Below are 19,438 nucleotides of genomic sequence, written 5' to 3'. Positions count from 1 at the left end.
CAACTATTCTGTATTAATATACATCTATATAAGGCCATACTTGAATTGTGGGATGATTGTCAAAAAATTGCAGCTGAGTTGTGACAAGCCATGGAAAATTTCAGAAAAGTAATAATGGACATTATTGTTTGTAGTAATTAAGTCCATTATTTCTTTTCTGTGATTTTACACTGTTGACCACCCAGCGTTGAGAGCGGGCCCTTATGCTGTCGGCTGCCTGGGGTTCCCACTGTCAGCCCCGCGCATGGCAGGGTTCCTGTCAAAACTGCATTGGAAGTCTAATATTGTGGAATCCGCAATTTCCGCAATATCACAAGTTAAGTGGGGGCCTTAGTAAATATACATTCTATTTACTGAGTAGAGCTAGCAAACAAACAAAAAACCCATCACAGTCACCTGAGCGAAGAAAAATCATATTTCACGATTAATTCTTCATCAGAAGGCTTCATATAGCACTGGTGACATCAGAGTTTTGAAATTGCATTTTAGAAACTATAAACATTCTTATCATTTAGAGCACTTTATGCAATAGGATGCAAATGAAATAAGTTTATCTGAATCATGATTGGTTTGCCACTTCAGAGGTAAATCATCCAATAAGCACAGAGGTGATTTTGTTTAATTTGCATATAGAAATATGATTGGTGAAAATGCTGCAAGAGACGTTTTATATTTTTGTCACACTTTAAAGAGCAGCTAATGATCCACGGAGAATTTGGAAAAAAACATTCTATTTACATTCCATCCTATTTATGTGCCTTACATTTACATGCAAAGCGGGTCATTGTTTCCTTAGGGTTTATCAGCACCTGCTATTTATTCCCCACCAGTAGTCACAGTCCTCTGTGACATCAACCTCATTTCCACACAGCAACCAGTTTTATAATGTATAAATTAGGTGCTCACATTACCTGGCAATTTTGTCTGTGCAAGACATTGTGACTAGCTGCTCTCCCAGCAATACACCGTCCCATGTTTGAACTGCATTATGGCATCGGACGGGGATGGTTCCTTCCCCAGACTCAATCTTCGTTCGTAGATGCCCCCGGTACTTTCTTACTATGTGCTTGGTACTGTTCACTGGGTCAGAAAAAAGTGATGATAGAAAGACAGTAATTAAATGTTTGTACAATTGTCTCCCAAGATGAATGAAAATGTCTGTGACACCTCAGCTTGCATCATGGAACCACACATGGAGCCCTTTAAATCAAAGAGGAAATTGGATAAGGTTGCAGCCCATGAGAGAAGCATAATGGATATTTTCAGTGATTTGCACTGTCAGCTTTTCACATAAATCTGTGGTTTTAACACAACATGCATTGAGATAATTTTCACAGTCACCACCGTATTGAAAAAATCAGAGGCTTTTTAAGCAACCCTCTGATTTCTTATTCCCTCCAGTATGTTGTGCAGTGCCCGTCTCAGCTCTTGTAAGCTAAGCATGGTCAGACCAGTTTGATACTGGCTGGACAAACTCAGGTGCTTTGAGGACCCAGTGTGGGTGGTGCTTTTCCTCTCTGACTCAGTACTGAAGCAATGTCAAAGCATAATGTTAGGTACCATGCTAATGGAAGAAACATCCTGGAAGGAGATGTAAAACTAAAGTCCAGGATTGATGTCCCTACAAATTTCCAACCTGGTGTCTTGACAAAGTAAAGCGTGGGTAGTTATATTCTGTTTGCCTAAGATTCCCCCTATAATTTCCCTTGGATAAGGTATACTACACTCCTGTGTGGTGTTGATAGGTTCTGTTAAACAGTTGTCACACTCCACCCCAGCGCTAGCTGCATTTCAGTAATGTGCAAAATGAAACCTGTAGTTGTGTAGTTTGTACGAAAGAGAGTCAAATTTGTAAAGCACTTTGGATCAATTTGGATATAAGGCTACTGTACGCGTGCAAATTCATTAGCAACATTACCATTATCATACAGAGATGGCTGGTTTATCCATAAGTCAGGAGGAAGGAAATCAAACTTAATGCATGGAGGAGCCCCTTGGCCTGTAGATCTAACATTCCCACCTGTGTGAAAGACGGTTCACATGCTGCTCATCTCCACAGTGCTGCTCTGGCCACCCCTATGTCTATAACGGGGGCTCTGTACATAGATGGATCAAAATGAGGCAGGCCAGGTGGCGGGGGATGGGAGTGGTGGGTGTGGACTAACATCTCCCCAGCAACCAGAGGTAAATCTGCCCAAATGTTCGTGCATCTTATGACTGTGTTAACTTTTGTGTGGTGTCCATTTCACACTGGGAGCTTCCCTCAAAGGAACGGGGTGGTTCCTGGTACATCAAATGTCAGATGGAGGAGCCAGAGGCAACACAAATGTACAGTGAGCATGGTCTTTTGGAAAAATCCTTGAACAAGTTAGGAGTGGTACATGAGAACACACTCTGTGCTAGAAACCCTTATGGTTATGCTGTTGTATTACATGAGAACACATTTCATGTTAGAAAGCCTGAGGAGACTGATATTTCACCTAGCACCTGTAAACAAACTTAAAACTTTGCACAGCAGAAAAGCCATTGCAAACCTGATTTGCTGTATGAACAGGGAAACTGAGGCATACCCCGCATTGCTTTCAGAGCTAAATGCCAGATACCTACATGGTGAAGAACATTAATAGCTACACTGAGTTGATGTTAAATGGGTCCCAAACATTTGCCAGATTTAGATGGATAAATTAGCTATTTTCATTAGCTCCTGGTGAGTTCACATGAAACATGCAGGGATTATACTGCAACTCCTGCAAGAGCATGTCCAATCCACTAAAGATCTGACCAAATATTACCGGGGGTTTGTAAAGGGATTCTGTAACATTGTTACTTCCATAATGGACCTTACAAAGAGAAAGCCTCTTTAGTCAGAGATGATTTTGATGAACCATTTCTGTTATACACTGATACCTTTAATATTGGGTTAGAAGCTGTAATAATACAAGACTAAGAATGGGAAGTTTCTAGGATGCACTCTAGACACCCCTTCCTGCATCAGTTTTGCACTGGGGTGTGATGCTGTATGATTGAATATGACCATTTATATCACTGATGTTACCACCGTTATAGAATTGCAGCAAATCTTGTACCAAGTATGTCATGTAAGGCGTCAATGGAAAAGGTAGGATTTGCTAAGTAAGATTATCCTGGTTATATGCACGTATATAGCAGGTTTCAGGTCTGTATGGACCTTGTTCATCACACAAAATAAAATCAAGGTGTGACAAGTCACTGGGCTGATCATGCCACTGGCAGAAAGCAGCTGGCTTTGTGCGCGTTCCCTCGCTGCGCCCGGTTCCCTCCTGTCATTTTTCAACGTGTTTGCTTTGTTACAGTGTATCCTGTGCTGCTAGTGCGAGTTGAAGCAATTGATTGACTTTGGCTGGTGCCAATGGATTGTTTACAAAAAAGCAATGGAAAAATAAATTGCTTCAGAACACTGGGATTAGCAAGTGCAGCAAACACATGTAGAACAGCAGTGTCAGCTGTGACCTGCCAGCAGCTACGTCGGCCGATCCTCCTGTGATCATTTGCTCTTCGTTTTCTTGTGTTTTAAAAATATTAATTCAAGGACAGGCTCTGATACATCCCAGCTCTTTAAGGGGTCTGCCTACGCTATTTCCACAGGAAATGCTATGCCAGTAGCAGCATGATTCCCCCCTCCCCCCCAATACAGCTAACATTTTGTCTTTATTGTCATGGGATGCAATTGTGGGTTTTTTTCTGATTCGTATCTATGGTGCTCATCACAGCACTAACTGAGCACCTCAAAAATATTCATTGACCCTGTCTTCTGATCCCACCACTTCTCTTTGTTCAAGTTGCCTCCTCCGATAGGGCCCAGTTGGTGTTCCTGTTATAGGGAGAGTGGTCTGAGAACTGGTCCACTTGTCTCTTGAGACTGTGAGGTGAACTGTCTTTTCTCACATATCTCCAAAAAAGGTGAGCATCCGCATTTTTGTCATTAAACAACTGGAACATGGGGCAGATATGATGGGATTTGGGCCAGTCAGGACAAACAATCAGCACCATTGCTCCACAGCAAACACAACCAGAAGTAGGACCAAATGATCACAGAAAATTTAGACACAACACTGTATGGGGGACTGCACACCCAGAACAGCAAGAAGAGTAGAGTTGTGTCTGGTATGGTCTATTTATATAAAAATCTATATTAACGCCTGCATATAGGTTCCATGTTTACTGGTCCTCGCTTCCTTTTAAAAGTGTTCTCTTTCTTCCCAGCCTTTCCCTCCCCATCATCCCCACTTTGCTCCGGTTCCTCTTACCCTCACCAATTCCCATGCCACAGCCCCTCTCCCTTGCAGCCATAGTTCTCCATTCTCACTCTGATAGTCAAGCAGTTGAAAACAGACACCAAATTGCTACCCCCCTTTTTACTCACTCTTGTATGTCAAAGCCTGCAACATTAGCAAGGTGGATGGAGGGGGGCAGGATGCAGCGGCCTAAAGATTTTAGTGACTACACGACAAGGGGAATATCCCATCATTTATATAATTTTGATTATGCTAAGTAAATGTTACCTAGCCAGGGGCAAAGCATCGCTGAATCAGCAGACAGAGAGAATTAAGGAGGAGCAATCTAGTTCAGGGAAAATAAGAACCAGCCCCTCCAATAATTGCTGGTCATTTTTTTGAATTGAAATCAAAACCAACTGTTCTGTGGGTTCCAAACCTTTGGAAAATGTTCTTTTTCCCATTAAACTTGATGTTTGTGCATGCTTATCCCTTCTAGTGCGCTTCAGGACTGGAGCTGGAAGGGCCAAAAGACTATGAGAATGGCTGTTTTTATGGCATTTCTGCCCTGGATTGGAAGTACCAGTAATTTAGCAACACATTTTCACAGATCTCCATAGTTTAGTAAATGTAAGAGATCACACAAAACATCTCACCCTTCAAATGCTTACATGGACTGGCCCAATCTTCAAACTTTGTTACTTTCTAATACAAATTCTACCTAGGGAGAGGGAGAGCAGACAGAATTAGCTGATAGGATTCAGGCAACCATTGCCTGTGCACACTCACCCTGGGATACATTTCCAAAGAATTGATAAGGGATTTTAGCTGCTCAACGGCTATTAAATTCAGTGGATGCTGTGTGACTAAACCCTTGTGCACTGCTGCATGTCCCAAGTTGTTTGCCTCATCAGAATAAACAAAACACATGTTCCAATATGTTGCTCTTTAACATGTATTAAGAAAACAATGTTTTATTAAAAGCCACACCCTGATCTTTGTTAAAGGTTGGATACGGATCTGATCTTTGGAACATGAGCCCAGTTTTAGTTCTTACTGTATCATTAAGCAATGTATGCAAATATAAATATTGAACAAAGAATCCCTTTATTTTACATTAAAGTTTTGGACTGATTTTGGAGTGCACACTGCTTGCTAGACATTAATGTGACGCCACTTGTGGAATACCCTTTGCCACAGATCACTTAAAAAATATCTCAGAGATTTATTTATTTATGTACCTTGAAGTTACAAACGACAGTCTATTGCTGCTCTCCTGTTCAGTGTGATCAAAGCATCAGTGACTCTGAACATTTCTGAGCTTTGCCATGCTGGTTTTCCAACTGCTTAATCTCAACTAATTGCAGAGGGAGAAGGAAGCTGAGGATGTCACTTCAACCAGAACAAAATGTCAATTCAAACCAGAATTAGAGAGTACAAATTTTAAAATAATTTGGGGTGGATTTATGAGGTACGCTAGACGTAAAATTAGACATAAAAAAAAGCTCCTGAGAATGTTGGAAATAAAAAGGTGCAGGGGTATTACTTACAGTCCTATAAATTGAAACAGATAACCCATATTTAAAATAGTGCCCTAACATCCATTTAATTTGGGGTGCACGCCTTGCTCCGGTGTTGTTTTCCATGGGCATGTGAAAAAATGAGTTGTATACAAAACAAAAAATCCATGTTTATGTATAGATGATGCGTTCAAAGGAAATGGATGGTGATGAAACAGAATCACACAAGTAAGGCTCTGTCTGAAATTCACATGTGGCTGCCTCTGAGGTTCATTTTCTGTTTCCGTGCTTCACTGGAGGCTGTTCTTTCCTCCAGAAGGGTCGGGGGGGGGGGGAAGCCTATCTTGCATTTTTGGAGGCTGGACTCTCAATTCATCAATGTGGTTTATACAGCTTCATAAAGGCAGTTAGGAACAAAGCGATGGAAAAAGCAGTACTAGCATATGAATGACTTTGTAGTTCAATTGTAATTAGAAATGCATACAAGTTCTGCCACCCCTTCTCATCTTGGGTAGCATTTTTCTATGCAACCAGAGCTCAGGATTTCAATGTAAAGATGGCAGAATATGACTTTTCGCGCATGGCGGTAACGTCACCTCTAATTAACACTAATTCATGTTTGAAAAGTACTTTGAGCTCTTCAGATTAAAGATAATGCTGATGTCATAAATATAAAGGGAAGGGCAAACCCCTTTAAAATCCCTCCTGGCCAGAGGAAAACTCCTCTCACCTGTAAAGGGTTAAGAAGCTAAAGGTAACCTCGCTGGCACCTGACCAAAATGACCAATGAGGAGACAAGATACTTTCAAAAGCTGGGAGGAGGAAGAGAAACAAAGGGTCTGTGAGTCTGTCTTTATGCTGCCTTTGCCAGGAATAGACCAGGAATGGAATCTTAGAACTTTTAGTAAGTAATCTAGCTAGGTATGTGTTAGATTATGATTTCTTTAAATGGCTGAGAAAAGAATTGTGCTGAATAGAATAACTATTTCTGTCTGTGTATCTTTTTTGTAACTTAAGTTTTTGCCTAGAGGGATTCTCTATGTTTTGAATCTAATTACCCTGTAAGGTATCTACTATCCTGATTTTACAGAGGGGATTTCTTTACTTCTATTTACTCCTATTTCTATTAAAAGTCTTCTTGTAAGAAAACTGAATGCTTTTTCATTGTTCTCAGATCCAAGGGTTTGGGTCTGTGGTCACCTATGCAAATTGGTGAGGCTTTTTATCCAACATTTCCCAGGAAAGGGTGGGGTGCAAGTGTTGGGAGGATTGTTCATTGTTCTTAAGATCCAAGGGTCTGGGTCTGTAGTCACCTAGGCAAATTGGTGAGGCTTTTTACCAAACCTTGTCCAGGAAGTGGGGTGCAAGGTTTTGGGAAGTATTTGGGGGAAAAGACGTGTCCAAATAGCTCTTCCCCAGTAACCAGTGTTTGGTGGTGGTAGCGGCCAATCCAAGGACAAAGGGTGGAATATTTTGTACCTTGGGGAACTTTTTGACCTAAGCTGGTAAAGATAAGCTTAGGAGGTTTTCATGCAGGTCCCCACATCTGTACCCTAGCGTTCAGAGTGGGGGAGGAACCTTGACAGCTGAATATAGGTATTATTATATAAATGTACAATAGTATTATGTGCACTTGTATTGGGGTTGGAGTCATAACACATACTGATTGCTATGGATGAGTACCTCTGGCTCTTCGCTGGCTAGAATGTCAGATGTGGTCAGGTGTTCTTGGTCTTGCCTTGCTTTAGAGACAGGCACATAAGGAGGAAAAAGGCCTACAGTTTCAAAACCAAAGAGTGATTTTGGGTGTCCCAATTTTTGGCTGCCCACTTGAGAGAATATTAAGGGGCCTGATTTGTAGATGGTGAGTGCTCAGCATTTTCTAAAAATCAGGCCCCTTTCTGATGTCTCAAGTTGGGCACCCAGAAATTGTGGCACCCAATATCATTAGTCAAGTCTGAAATGTAGGCCGAGAGCTTTATCACAACATTATTACAGCTCATGGAGATTCTTGGGGATCATCCCCAAAATCAGTCCAATATTTACTAGGAAAAAGAGGCCCATGACTTTATCAGCTAAAGATAAAACCCTTTACTCTCTTCTCACCTCTCTGTCTTTCCTGGCCGAAATCCTGTTTTTGGATGATAATTAGGCATCCCTTGACTTTATTCAGGGTGTTACCTGAGGTATTTTATCTTTCTCTTGCTCTGCACTAATTTTAAAGAGAGCATTCTTGAATCCTTCTACTTGATCCATAATTTCTAATCTATCAGGCAGGGGCATTGGAACAAGGGGGGGAGCAGGGGGTCCTGGCTCCATCACTGTAAGGGTGAGCGACGGTGAGGAGGGAGTAGAGAGGAGCAGCGAGGGTCTTGGGGGGAAGAGGCAGTGTAGGAGCAGGGCCTCAGGGGAAGAGGTGGTGCAGGGCTGGGGGGCGGGGGAGACCTCAGGGTGGCAAGGCCTGGGAGGCAGGGCCACAGTTTAGGCACCGGTGGCCCCACACTTTTAGGGAGCTTCCACTGCTCCTGGTTTCAGGTGTGAAATTCTGGTTCCATTGAAGTTCCTGGGAGTTTGCTTATCTGTGAACCCTGGACAAATGGAATTCAATCTATCACATATATAGAAAAACATTGATGGGAATGTTCACGGGAGATGATCAGCATGAATAAACATCCAAAAGTATAGAACAGGAAACTACTGCTTTATTTCTCCTCATCTGTTTTAAATTAGTTGCTATTGAACTGTGGTTTTTGTCTTGTCTTGACATGTATGGTCTGTCAGCAATATTTAGGACTAATAGCCAGGAATGGGAAAGTATTACCAGGGACTGTGATCTGTTGAAAGGGCTGAATTTAGTTACATCAGACAATGCCTTCACACATAAGTATTAGAAGGGTGGGACCTCAGTTCCGTTCCAATGTCTTTTCTTTTCCTTACATTAGTAAAAGCTAGAAACGTATGTGAAATGCTCATCCTAGCTGGAGTTATGTTAGAGTGAAGCTAACTGCTAAAGAAAGAACACTTTATACTAACTATTGGGGCCTTTTGTGTCTTTGGAACAACTTCTAAACAAGCTGCCGTCTCACATGGGGCTTTATCCTTATGAGACCAAACATGATATTGTGGGAAATATCTATCCTATGAAATGTGTGTCATGTCACATACTCTCCCTCAGGGGCCTGTTAGCTGGTAAATACATACTACTACTTAATGGTCCCTTAAAACAAATTATTGCCATCAAAGCCACAAACAGTTGGCTATTGTGCTTGTAAATTATTTCTGAGGGCCCAGAGGAATGAAAATTATTGTGGTCAGGGTGGGGTTCGTCTCACCTATAATTATTATTTTCCATGCTGAGAACCCAGCCCGGCTCTGGATGAGAATTGTGTTAGCACATCTAAGCAGAAATCACAAGATTTGTCAGAGGAATTAAGATTCTGTGCATGTGGCTTGGAGATACCAATCAAGGAAAGTGCAACTTGAATGCTTCAAGATTATTATTTTTAATTACTAATTGCACTTCTCATCTAAAATTAGACGTGCTGCACCATCGCTTCGAAAGCGCAGCAGCCCCCGTGGGGCAAAGTGTGGAGATCTGTCAAAAGGCCTTCTGGGAGCTGCAAAATTCTAGCTGCCGTTTAGGATTTGTGCCTCAGAAGGAGCGAACTTTTTGTGAGATTAGTTGCTAGTCACAAAGACTCATTAGATGGTTGCCACCGATGATCAACTAATCCTTTTGCAGCTTTGAACGTAATTGCTGGTACTCAGTTCTCAGACGGAGCACATCCAGAATGTAGGGATTTTGTGGTGCCAACAAGGCAGAAGTCAATGGGAGCTAGAGGCCCATAAGACTCCTAATCACAGTACCACAGGAGCAGGATGCTATCTAAAAGATTTTTCCATCTAAGACTCTTCTTTTTATAAACAAATGAAACTTTTCTGGTAAAACCGTTAACATCATGGAATTTTTTTGTGAAAATTTCCAAGCTATTTTTCATCAATATTTTTACTAACATCATGAGAGACATTTTTCATTTACCAAAACCCTAGTTTTTACCAAGAAAACATGATTTTTTCAATAACTGAAAATGTTCTATAGCAAGTTTAGTAAACATGTTAATAAAAATATCCTGCGAAATTTCATGAGAAACAGAAAATGAATTTTTTTCACAAAATAATTTTCCTATTTTACAACCAACTCTAGTCTTATGTGTCTTGGCATTCCTAGAGTCTACAGGTTTCATGGCCAAGGCTTTCTCTCATGATATGTTCCAGTTAAACTATAAGTTATGAGGCTTAGTGAAGGAATCACTGGGTGAAGTTCTATGGCCTCTAGGCGTGAAGTTCAGTGTTATGCTGAAGATCAGACTAGCTCATCACAATGGTCCCCTTTGGCCTTAAAATCTATGAATTATTATTATGATTATTATTATTATTAATAATAATACATAGCTCTAGATTTTTTCATCTTCAAAGATCTATTGTAAGCATTAATTGATCTTCACACAGTTGTGTAAGGTAGGTAACTTTCATCACCATTTTACAGATGTGGAAACTGACGTAACCAGAGCCTAAGTGAGACCACAGAGGGAGTCAGTGTCAGAGCTGGGGTTAGACCCCATCAGTTTCTTACTCCCACTCAAAAGCATTAACAGTCAGATCAGGTCTGTCTTTTTTTTATAGGACTTAGGTCTCCCTTAGGTGCGCCTAAGCACTTTTGAAAATCCCACCAGACACCAATCTGCCTCTGGCCTCAGCTGCTGAGCTTTAGGTGTGACTCCTACTGTGACTGCCATGGACTCAGGCCTAGGACTGCCTTTGTTCATCTATGGAATGTGGCTATTTGTGTGATCACATCATTAAGACTACACTGGGTTTTAACCAGTATGCTAGAAATGTCTTTCTAAACTGGACGAAATGTGTTGTACTGGATGATTGACAACAACCCTCTTACTGCTTATGCACTGTGGCAAATGACTGGCAAATCCTGAAAGAAGAAACTAACCCCCCTATATATATTTTTAAAGATAAAAACAGAAAGGGATTATTGAGTTCAGGATGTCCTGGATTGGACAGTAGCAGACACCCTGATGGCATGGTGCAGACTAGATGCATTAGAATCAAAGCAAAAAGAATAATGTTTGTCAAGGGACCTTTTGTCCATGAGGAGCTAGCTCCACAAAGGGGACTTCAATGCAGCATTGCAACAACTAATGTTTAGGCTCCCTGCCACCTAGTGGAATCCACAGCCCTGAGTTAGGCACCCAGGCTCCCTACACAATACATGGGGTGAGATAGGTACCTAAATCCCTTTGTGGATCTAGCAAAGGGCCTGCATTCCACTTTTGTGACTCTAGTAGTATTCCCAGATCCTGGGGGGATGGGACTGAGCATTCTTTGTCATGAGCTGTTTTGCATATTGTTGATCCACTCTGCAGGAAGCCCCAGATGAGTTCACAAATAACTGTTTCAGGGCCAGCCAAATACTTGGACAAATAGCTTGCCTGTGTGAAAATTCCTCCCACTATTCTGCAGACTTCTCAGCTGTGGCCTTTTTCTGATTAATGTAGCCATTATATTGCATCTGAACATTGCTTCTGAATGTAATGTTTTACAAACCAGCAATACCTAGAAACAAAACAGAATCAATAAACACAGTGCAATTCCCTTTGGTGATTCAAGCATTCTATTAAACTTAGGATCTGATTATAGCTGTGGAAATTAACTTGCCTGGACCCAGACAAATAGATTTTGCTTTGCATGAAAGCTTTCTAAGGCTCTGGCCAAATCATGTCTACACTACAGACTTAAGTCGATGTAAGTTATGTTGATGATCATAAGCCACTTTAATTACATCGGTTCTGCATGTCCACAGAATGCTAGTTTACTGTCTTTAACTAAAGTCTGGGGCTACCCAGGATAGTTGGTGGAATCCCCTCCCTTCCATATCCTCCTCCATACACACACAGACACTCTCTTTTTCTCTCCTAAAAGAAATCTTCCTTTATGATGTTGTTTATAATATTGCTAAAAAATCTGCAAACCAAACAGTACCCAAGAAAGTCACAAGCCAATAAAAATTAAAATACTAGCTACAGTGACTGGGCTAAGCAAAGATGAGGTAATAATAACAGTTGCCTACACTGGCTATCTGATACTGAATGCTTTATACCCATTAGTGCCTTGTGTCAGGAACCACAAGTCTTAAACCCTGGTCCCACAGAACTCTTAGGGGCAAGTAAACTCTAACCTGTCACCCAGAGAACTGCTAACAGTTGCTAGGCAGACGCTGAACCCTGACAGAGGACACCAGTCCTGGACCCTGACTGGCAGAGTGCTGGTTTGACCCTGTACCTCAAAGTCACACCCTGGAACCTCTATATTCACCATGGTGATACGATTATGATATCTTCTGTACAAAGTATACCTTGTGAGGTATCATTTTAAAAGTCTTGATCAGTTGAACGTTAATTTCCTGTTGGATTGTATGTACTATCATTGTATGTGAAGTTATGAGGCATTGCCATATGCGTTACTGAAATATGTTGGGAACACCCACAGTGAGCCTTTCACTTATAACAAAGGAGTATCCATCAATAGCCAGACAGTGTTGATGGCTCATCAACACCCATCAAGAAAAGAATCCATTATCCCAGAGACTCTTTAGAGAAGACAGAGAGGCAATGGAGACTGCTTGACCAATAGGAACTGCCTGATCCCTACTTAACAGCAAAGATCTTTCCAGCAAGCTGGAAGAAAGTATAAAAGAGGGGAAGTGACTTGGCCTCTCCCCCCTACTCCCCCATCTCAGAGGCACCAACTTTCCAAAATCCTGGGGCATGGTCAACCTCCGGCTCTTCCCCAGGCCCTGCCCCCACTCCACCCAAGGCCCCAGCCCACCCTGCCGCTTCCCGCCCCTGCTCCACGCCCACCCTTCCTCTTCGTCTCCAGTTCTACCCACTTCCCTGAGCAAGCCGCGTCCTTGCTCCTCCCCCCTTCCTCCCGGCCTCCTGCATGCCGTCAAACAGCTGAGTGAGGTGGGTGGGGGGTGCAAGGAGGGAGGGGGAGGCGCTGATCTGCAGGGCCTGGCAGCGGGCAGGAGGTGCTGGGGGGATGGAGAGAGAGGAGGGCTGCCGGTGGGTGCTCAGCACCCACCATTTTTCCCCATGGGTGCTCCAGCCCCAGAGCACTCATGGAGTCAGAGCCTATGCCCCATCTCAACACCTGGAAGAATGTCTGAACTGGGGAAAGACTTTGAACTGGAGAAGGATGGTCCCAGGCAGGAAGGTAGTCCTAGCTGGTGTATTGAGGAACTGTAACCTGTTTGTACCACCTGTCAGGGTGAGACATTGTTTTATTTAACTCTTGCTTATATGACAAGTTTAAAATTTAGAATCTGTGTTTACTTTTCATTTTCTTAATGTAACTATTTCTGACCTTTACACCTACCACTTATAATCACTTAAAATCTATCTTTCTGTAGCTGATAAATCTGTTTTATATTTTGCCTAAAACAGTGCTGGGACATATCAGCTCATGTTAAAAAGGGTTGTTGCACGTCCACTGCCCTTTTGACAGAGTGGCGAACTAGGTAATGAGCTTATACCAGTCACATTTCTGATCAGTGCAAGATGGTACAATTCTGGGATGCAAGGCTGGGGAGCTGGGATGAACTGGCTGGAGCCTTACTATTATTGGTTCATGAGTGATTGAGAAATCATTGATATAACTCGGTTGGGTGTGTCCCTGCCTGTGGATGGCTGTGTAAGTGCAGTGTCTGCCAGAGGTTTGTAGTTTGACATCAGCATCACAGTGTGAGAGCCATCCCAGATTGGTAGGTTCGGAGGGCTCAGGGGTCCCACAGTCCAGGTTGCACCCGGGGGACGCTGCCACAGCTGGGGGTCCTTCTATATATACCCAGCGCAGGAACAGGAAGTTCCCTGTGCAACTGAGATCCATCCTGCTCCTGCAGACTCGGACTCTGACCATTAGAGCTGTCTGCCCATGACTCCTTGCTAGCTCACAATATGCAGTGACAGCAGTCTTCCTCTTTCAGAGCTAGCTGGGTTATGATAATGCCAATAATAAAGCCGACAGGTATTTTACAGTATTGCTTCCCTGTTCTTACTTTCCCGCAGGTAGGCCCAAGGAGTACAGAGCTGTTATGCTACATTAGGACTGAGGGCAGGCCTGTACAAAGCTGTTAACCTGCTGCCACGCTCTGCAGTGCTGCCATGTCAGCTGTTCTGAGCCAGAAACTAAAGTCATTTTCTGCTCCCAGCTGAGAACAACAGGCACAAATGACGGGGAGAGCTAACTATAGGGAATACTGTGCTGGCTACATCTTCACTGCAGAGTTAACTCAAGTTACCTACACTTGAAGTGAAGCGGGGGGGCCTCCAAAGCAGCAGCACCAATTAACTGAACAGCCCAGCAATCACAGCAAAGCACTGAGAAGTGAAAAGTACCTGTCATTATTGAGCAGGTGTACAGCTAAAACTAAATAGTTCCCCACCTAAAATGACTGTGTCCCACCTATACATTGATTGCCCTGAGGGTAGTATATTCCAATCCATAAAGAACCTCATTTTTTTTTTTTTTACCACTGAACAGTACCTAATCAGTAATCAGAGAGGTGAGCTGCTACTTAGATGTTCTGTCTTGAAATGGGAACCTTTTCCTCCCCTCCTCTCCAAGAAACAAACATTTCCTAGCAGAAAATAGCACTACAAAAGTAAAAGGTGCCTATTCCGGAACAGACCATTCAAACAGCAGCTGGGATCAGTAGAGGAGAAGCTGACAATTTTCTCATGCATTTCTGAAAACACTGACCAAACTCCAAAAAGTTTGGACACAGGTTGTGGCTCACGAAGCATCGCGAGCTGATGATATTTGCATCCTGATGTCAGCTTAGAACAGTCTGTGTTTGGGGAACTTTTCCATGGAGAAGTGATGGGCCATGGATATCACTGCCTTTTGAGTCCAGTTCTCTGGAAGATGGATTGGCTTATATGGCCTCCTGGTAAGGCTGGTCCTTTTCTGCTGCTTTTGTGCTGAGGTTGGGTTCCTGACCTGGGGATCATACTGTGATGCAATGTCTGTCCCCCAGGTGACCAAACCTGAACCCACAAAAGTTTGGGTTAGTTCTACTAACTCTAACAGGGCTGGTTTGGCCAGGCTGCTTCCTCTAGAACAGCTCAGTCAACGGGAGGAAACAGAGCTTTGAGCTTGCATTTTCATTGCAGATGGGGTAAAAAGATCAGCAGCTGAAGCCTTGAGTTGTTAAAATCACAATGCCATCTATGGAGTATATGAATTCAAGGTTTCATGTGGTGTGTCTTTCCATGTGCTCTTCTCTTCGCCTTCCCCATTCCCACTGAAAAATTCACATCACACCTCTAAATTACCCACAAATTCAATGACCCAGCTCATATGGTTGCATGTGGATCCAGTTCAGATTGGAGCTCTGTTGAATCTGTGTGCATCAGAGTTCCAGCACAGCTGTAGGTTAATAGACAAGCAGGAGGAAGACCCCATGGAGCAGATGCAATGGTGTGTTTCAGACCTAAAGGGAGTGGGGATAAAACAGGAGCTGGGCTATCAAGGAGTCAATGGCACAAGGCATGTTAGCAAGAGATAGAAAAACAGCCCAGGGGAGGAGAGTGGAGACAGCCCTACGGCAGATTTTATCTATCTGTGTCAATCCATGTAGAGAGAGAGTGCACACTTTGGAAGAAACATGTCCAGAGAAGCAAAAACTTGCTGGAGGAAGAGAGTTTGGGAAGTTAAGGATTCACTGACTCAGGTTTTTTTTTTGTGTGTGTGATTCCTTTTACTTCAAAGGAGGCTCATGAAAATAATTAACAAATCAAAGAAGCCGCAAGACACATCAATGGCCCAATTCGATTATTCTGTAGTTTCCCAGGTGGTGAAAGGTGTAATGTATGCACTGTATTCTGTATAAACCAGTGGAGTATGTTGCAAACAATAGAGCTAGGATACTGCCCCTAAGCATAGTCACTAGGTCCGGGGCCAATAGCAGCTGTCTGTACAACTAAAACAAAGTGGGAGGGGGCACTGGAAAAGGAGAGGTGGTCACAGGGTCCTCTGATCCGCAGCAATGTGTATGCAGAAGTGTCAACATGAGAGTGTGTGAAACAGTAGTTGGAGGAAAAAGAAAAGGAGTACTTGTGGCACCTTAGAGACTAACCAATTTATTTGAGCATGAGCTTTCGTGAGCTACAGCTCACTTCATCAGATGCATACCGTGGAAACTGCAGCAGACTTCTACATAGAGTGCTTCCGCCGACGTGCACGGGCTGAAATTGTGGAAAAGCAGCATCACTTGCCCCATAACCTCAGCCATGCGGAACGCAATGCCATCCACAGCCTCAGAAACAACTCTGACATCATAATCAAAAAGGCTGACAAAGGAGGTGCTGTTGTCATCATGAATAGGTCGGAATATGAACAAGAGGCTGCTCGGCAGCTCTCCAACACCACTTTCTACAAGCCATTACCCTATGATCCCACTGAGAGTTACCAAAAGCAACTACAGCATTTGCTCAAGAAACTTCCTGAAAAAGCACAAGATCAAATCCGCACAGACACACCCCTGGAACCCCGACCTGGGATATTCTATCTACTACCCAAGATCCATAAACCTGGAACTCCTGGGTGCCCCATCATTTCAGGCATTGGCACCCTGACAGCAGGATTGTCTGGCTATGTAGACTCCCTCCTCAGGCCCTACGCTACCAGCACTCCCAGCTACCTTCGAGACACCACTGACTTCCTGAGGAAACTTCAATCCATCGGTGATCTTCCTGATAACACCATCCTGGCCACTATGGATGTAGAAGCCCTCTACACCAACATTCCACACAAAGATGGACTACAAGCCGTCAGGAACACTATCCCCGATAATGTCACGGCTAACCTGGTGGCTGAACTTTGACTTTGTCCTTACCCATAACTATTTCACATTTGGGGACAATGTATACCTTCAGATCAGCGGCACTGCTATGGGTACCCGCATGGCCCCACAGTATGCCAACATTTTTATGGCTGATTTAGAACAATGCTTCCTCAGCTCTCGTCCCCTAAAGCCCCTACTCTACTTGCGCTATATTGATGACATCTTCATCATCTGGACCCATGGAAAAGAAGCCCTTGAGGAATTCCACCATGATTTCAACAATTTCCATCCCACCACCAACCTCAGCCTGGTCCAGTCCACACAAGAGATCCACTTCCTGGACACTACAGTGCTAATAAACAATGGTCACATAAACACCACCCTATACCGGAAACCTACTGACCGCTATTCCTACCTGCATGCCTCCAGCTTTCACCCTGACCACACCACACGATCCATCGTCTACAGCCAAGCTCTGCGATACAACCGCATTTGCTCCAACCCCTCAGACAGAGACAAACACCTACAAGATCTCTGTCAAGCTTTCTTACAACTACAATACCCACCTGCGGAAGTAAAGAAACAGATTGATAGAGCCAGAAGAGTTCCCAGAAGTTACCTACTACAGGACAGGCCTAACAAAGAAAATAACAGAACGCCACTAGCCGTCACCTTCAGCCCCCAACTAAAACCCCTCCAACGCATTATTAAGGATCTACAACCTATCCTAAAGGATGACCCAACACTCTCACAAATCTTGGGAGACAGGCCAGTCCTTGCCTACAGACAGCCCTGCAACCTGAAGCAAATACTCACCAACAACCACATACCACACAACAGAACCACTAACCCAGGAACTTATCCTTGCAACAAAGCCCGTTGCCAATTGTGCCCACATATCTATTCAGGGGACACCATCACAGGGCCTAATAACATCAGCCACACTATCAGAGGCTCGTTCACCTGCACATCCACCAATGTGATTTATGCCATCATGTGCCAGCAATGCCCCTCTGCCATGTACATTGGTCAAACTGGACAGTCTCTACGTAAAAGAATAAATGGACACAAATCAGATGTCAAGAATTATAACATTCATAAACCAGTCGGAGAACACTTCAATCTCTCTGGTCACGCAATCACAGACATGAAGGTCGCTATCTTAAAACAAAAAAACTTCAAATCCAGACTCCAGCGAGAAACTGCTGAATTGGAATTCATTTGCAAATTGGATACTATTAATTTAGGCTTAAATAGAGACTGGGAGTGGCTAAGTCATTATGCAAGGTAGCCTATTTCCTCTTGTTTTTTCCTACACCCCCCCCCCCCAGATGTTCTGGTTTAACTTGGATTTAAACTTGGAGAGTGGTCAGTTTGGATGAGCTATTACCAGCAGGAGAGTGAGTTTGTGTGTGTATGGGGGTGGGTTTTTGGAGGGGGGTGAGGGAGTGAGAGAACCTGGATTTGTGCAGGAAATGGCCTAACTTCATTATCATGCACATTGTGTAAAGAGTTGTCACTTTGGATGGGCTATCACCAGCAGGAGAGTGAATTTGTGTGGGGGGGTGGAGGGTGAGAAAACCTGGATTTGTGCTGGAAATGGCCTAACCTGAAGATTACTTTAGATAAGCTATTACCAGCAGGACAGTGGGGTGGGAGGAGGTATTGTTTCATATTCTCTGTGTATATATAAAGTCTGCTGCAGTTTCCACGGTATGCATCTGATGAAGTGAGCTGTAGCTCACGAAAGCTCATGCTCAAATAAATTGGTTAGTCTCTAAGGTGCCACAAGTACTCCTTTTCTTTTTGCGAATACAGACTAACACGGCTGTTACTCTGAAACCAGTAGTTGGAGGAGGGAGGAAAGACTGTCCACTGGTTATGGCACAAGCATAGGATTTGGAGACCTACGTTCAAGTGCTTGCTCTTGTAGGCCCCAAAAGGAAGCTGGTTAAACAGAAATTAAAAGGCACAGTCACAAAAGTGAAGCGCCTGCAAGCTGTATGGAAACTTTTAAAAAACACCATAATAGAGGCTCAAATTAAATGTAAAAAACAAAATTAAAAAAACAAAAACAAAAACAAAAGAACATAGTAAGAGAACCAAAAAATTGCCACTGTGGCTGAACAACAAAGTAAAAGAAGCAGTGAGAGGCAAAGAGGCATCCTTTAAAAAATTGGAAGTTAAATCCTACTGAGGACAATAGAAAGGAGCATAAACTCTGGCAAGCCAGGCGTAAAAGTATAATTAGGCAGGCCGAAAAAGAATTGAAAAGCAACTAGCCAAAGATTCAAAAACCAAGAGCAATTTTTTTGGAAGTACATCAGAAGCAGGAAGCCTGCCAAACAGTCAGTGGGGCTGCCTACCTCACAGGGGTGTCACAAGATAAGCACATTAAAGGCAGTGAGGCACTCGGATACAATGATAATGAGGGGTTACATAAATAAGCAGCTTTACAATCACACAGCAAGGGTACATTATATAGGAAGCCTTAGCTACTGCAAGCTGCACTGCACTGCTTTTCATCAACCCATATGTGTCCTTTAAACAGAGAGATGTTTTGTGCCTATCTGTATTGGGTCAGTTCTCACTATAGACCTCGTTGTCTCTTCTTTATAGTGGAGTGAGATGAAGGTTGGAGCCTGGTATCCAAAATATGAAGTACTTGTTTCAAACTGTTTGTGTTTGGGTACTTAGCTAGACAGTATACCTGGTCAGCTACTGTCAGATTGCCCCACTGGTTTTTC

General features: G+C 43.2%; 1 protein-coding gene across 1 annotated transcript in view; it reads right to left on the bottom strand.

Moving 5' to 3' along the window:
- Window positions 1-19,438, bottom strand: part of ADARB2 (adenosine deaminase RNA specific B2 (inactive)) — a 425,682-nt gene that overhangs the window by 28,104 nt on the left and 378,140 nt on the right. Inside the window, exon 7 of the mRNA XM_077809481.1 lies at window positions 912-1,080. Within this exon, the coding sequence (XP_077665607.1) occupies window positions 912-1,080 (169 nt within the window). The remainder of the gene's footprint in view (window positions 1-911; window positions 1,081-19,438) is intronic.

This window comes from Eretmochelys imbricata, chromosome 2 (genome assembly GCF_965152235.1).
Source record: "Eretmochelys imbricata isolate rEreImb1 chromosome 2, rEreImb1.hap1, whole genome shotgun sequence".
Lineage (NCBI taxonomy): Eukaryota > Metazoa > Chordata > Testudines > Cheloniidae > Eretmochelys > Eretmochelys imbricata.
Note: the sequence above shows the minus strand (reverse complement) of the source record. Positions and strands in the feature narration are given on the sequence as shown.